This window comes from Limulus polyphemus, unplaced genomic scaffold (genome assembly GCF_000517525.1).
Source record: "Limulus polyphemus unplaced genomic scaffold, Limulus_polyphemus-2.1.2 Scaffold6881, whole genome shotgun sequence".
Taxonomy (NCBI): Eukaryota; Metazoa; Arthropoda; class Merostomata; order Xiphosura; family Limulidae; genus Limulus; species Limulus polyphemus.
Genome location: NW_013672491.1, coordinates 41,862 through 45,854, shown reverse-complemented (window position 1 = coordinate 45,854; position 3,993 = coordinate 41,862). Strand labels below are relative to the sequence as shown.

Below are 3,993 nucleotides of genomic sequence, written 5' to 3'. Positions count from 1 at the left end.
TTCAACAAGTGGCACTAACTGAAGACCCTCAACTTCCAACAAGTAGCACTGACTGAACACCACCATCTTTCAACAAGTGGCACTAACTGAAGGCCCTCAACTTCCAACAAGTAGCACTAACTGAAGACCCACATCTTTCAACAAGTGGCCCTAACTGAATGCCACCATCTTTCAACAAGTGGCACTAACTGAAGGCCCTCAACTTCCAACAAGTAGCAGTAACTGAAGACCCTCAACTTCCAACAAGTAGCACTGACTGAAGACCCTCATCTTTCAACAAGTGGCACCAAGAAAAACCCCCTCACATAAGTAACTGTAATATTAACTTTGAACAAGTGGCAGTAACTGAAAGCTCTCAACTTTCAACAAGTGGCAGTAACTGAAGGCCCACAAGTGACACCAACAAAAGCCCTCAAGCAAATAACTGTAATATTAACTTTGAACAAGCAGCAGACAATCCTAAGAGTTACAGAAAATCTGTTAAATGTCACCTAGTGGCACTACTTGAAAATACTCAGGTATTTAAACACAGAATTCTCACAATAACAGGAAAACTGACAGACACACTAACAGAACATCACCATCAGCTATCACCGAGTAAAATTACACGAACATTTTTTACAATATATGATCTAATACAGCCTGCTCTAATAGCAAGTACCCCCAGCTGGTTTGTCATAAACAGAACCTGTGAAAATATTTATCTATTACTTAAGAGTGAAACAGTCTTGGTAACAAGCTTTAGAAGTTAACAGTTTTGACTTTCAGACCAAACTCTCTCACCTCAACACCCAAGATAAAAAAAAAAACCACAATGAAGTACCACACTTGTTAAGCTTTAGACTTTTCTGTTTAATTTTCACAATCCCACAAACACATAATGAAACCTCATTTTTGAAGCCCTAGGTTTCTTTTACGGTTATAAACACATACAAAAGCCATGTTTATCTTAAGCTCTATATTTTTTTGACTGTTTGCACTATCCTATAAACACATTTATAAAATAACTATTTCTTAAGCTCTAGATTTCCAGGGAGTTAAGTTTGCACTATTTTATAACCACTTAGAGTAACCACAAATTCTAGATTTCTTCTGGACTAACTTCTCACTATCCTACAAGTACACGAGAACCTATATTTGCAAGTACTGAAAATTCACACCTAAGTCCTTTCCTCACTGGCAGCAAGCTTGTGAAAAAACCACCGTGCAGTACAAAATCATATTAAAAGGAAGTGATAAAATCAAGTTGAAATATTTTGTATTGGTTCCATCCTGACTAAAACTGAGTACCCAGTAACTCTTCCACACGTAGATGTTACATTTCACACTACCCTATAAGTATATAGAATGACTATAAAGTGAATCAAGTTTAGTAAATGTTGCTACCAAGTTTTACACATCTACAGACAAGCAAACTTGAGTAACTGACCAGAAAAGATATACATACAGCAACCCCCCTTTCCATCAGCTGTTATATGGCTATGGTTATCACACTATCCTGTAAGTATATAGAATGACTATAAAGTATAGTGTGATAACCATAGCCATATAACAGCTGATGGAAGGGAGGGTTGCTGTATGTATATCGTTTCTGGTCAGTTACTCAAGTTTGCTTGTCTGTAGATGTGTAAAATTTGGTAGCAACATTTACTAAACTTGATTCCGTATCATATGAGCAAGAAGCTTTTTTAGCTTCAAAAACAACCCCATCTTCTTCTCCCTGCTTCAAATACCCATACCCAGCACTATTGTGGTAAAACCATACCTTCTGTTAATCCCAAACATTTATGTTTCACTATTCCTGAAACAATACAAGCATATTGACTGACTAAACTGTCCAGATTCTTCAGTGCAAACATCTTTCTGTTCTCCAGCTGCACAGCTTAAGGTCTATAACTTATTCCTATCCAAGACAATGATTAATAATAATGTAGTGTAATCAGAAAACACTTATTCATTTTCTGATACTATACTCCCTTTTTTGATAACATAAGATATATTTTTTGTAATTCATAGATTTCAAAAAAAGCTCACAGACTTGCTCAAACAATAAAGGTTTAATGTAGATAATACAAGTCTAGTAATTTTTTAGATCACCACTTTCATTCAAAACCACATTATCTCTATATTAACAACACAGAGTCAACTTTAACAAATAATTTATTAATGCAATAAATAATTCAGAACATGTCCAAGTACAAACAATACTTAAAAAACTACATCTAAATATTTTGACAAAATATTACAAACCAGTTACTTTTGACTGTCAATACAGAAAACTTGATCAAGTAATGAAACTCAATATTAGAGTAATATAGCTAATTATTCTTCTAGAAGCATGAGTGTGGTTTTGATTTTGGAATGTTAGTATTTTAATGAAACGTACTTACACTAGTAAGTCACACATCAGAAAATAACATTAAAATAGGATCCCACTAGACTGTACAAAGCTATACTGAGTGGGCAGGTAGCTGATGAACTAGAGGTAGCTACAAGTCTGGAAAAAATCTCTAAATATCAAGAAACACTAGATAGTAATTTAAACACAACCTGTCAGTGGCCAAGAAGTAGGAAGTCTGGGCAATATCCTTGCTTGCTGTGTACAGGCGTTCCAGACAAACCGGACACAGGCAGGTCAGAGGACACCGAGAGGAAGGGGAAAAAAAATGTTAGACCACCAAACAACTGTGATCTAACACTAGAAACTACTTTGATAAACATTTGTTAGCTCTTTGAACTAGTGGTATCATATACATTATTTCCAATATACAAAAAGTACTCTATATATTAATAAAAACCTAGAAGGAATGGCTTTAATAAAATATGTATGACATTAGAATACAAAATACACTATTACATATCTTCAGACTTATTTTTTTAAGTGAAAAAGTTTGCAAGATAGACGTATGATACACATTACTAAGTTTTCAAAAAACAAATAATTATTTGTTTGTTACAAGTATTATCCACTTTAAATATTTATATTTCACTGTAACAAGAAAAGAAAACTTGATAGTTCTATTTACTTCATCTCTTACATCTAAGTCAACTTTTTTCTTCATATAATATGGAACAAATTCATATATTACACGTTCATGATGACTCAGTTCAGGAGTTATGAATATTTTTTATATCACATGTAAAAGATACAAAATGTTATCTCTCATGTTATAATGCAACAGCTTAGGTGTCTATAATTCCTTCATTTTACAAAAGTACAAAAACATTCAAACTATGAAGTGTAGTTTTCCTTTCATGCAATTTTTTAAAAATATTCGAATGAATTCATAATGATAAGCATAAACAAATCCATGAAGTTCAGTCCATTACATCCAGTAACTACACTACAGTGTTGTGTCATGAACTTTTTCATATCACAAAAATACTGGTTGTGAAAGAAACACTGAACTAAGTTTCAGTAACTCCATCATAGTGTAGTGTCATGAACTCTCTTGCATCAAAATAATAGTCATGAAAGAAACACCACTGAACTAACTTCCAATAACTCCATCATAGTGTAGTGTCATGAACTCTCTTGTATCGAAATAAGTCATGAAAGAAACACCACTGAACTAACTTCCAATAACTCCACCATAGTATAGTGTCATGAACTCTCTTGTATCAAAATAAGTCATGAAAGAAACACTGAACTAAGTTTCAGTAACTCCATCATAGTGTAGTGTCATGAACTCTCTTGCATCAAAATAAAGTCATGAAAGAAACACCGCTGAACTAACTTCCAATAACTCCATCATAGTGTAGTGTCATGAACTCTCTTGTATCAAAATAACAGTCATGAAAGAAACACCACTGAACTAAGTTCCAGTAACTCCATCATAGTGTAGTGTCATGAACTCTCTTGTATCAAAATAACAGTCATGAAAGAAACACCACTGAACTAAGTTCCAATAACTCCCCAGTAGTGTAGTGTCATGAACTCTCTTGTATCAAAATAACAGTCATGAAAGAAACACCACTGAACTAAGTTCCAAT

At 33.9% G+C, this 3,993-nt stretch overlaps 1 protein-coding gene across 1 annotated transcript in view; it reads right to left on the bottom strand.

The window, feature by feature from the left end:
- Nucleotides 1–2,144: 2,144 nt before the first annotated feature.
- LOC106474154 (cyclin-T2-like) overlaps nucleotides 2,145–3,993 on the bottom strand; it is a 25,442-nt gene continuing 23,593 nt past the window's right edge. Inside the window, exon 6 of the mRNA XM_013934844.2 lies at nucleotides 2,145–2,596. Within this exon, the coding sequence (XP_013790298.1) occupies nucleotides 2,511–2,596 (86 nt within the window). The 3' untranslated portion in view covers nucleotides 2,145–2,510. The remainder of the gene's footprint in view (nucleotides 2,597–3,993) is intronic.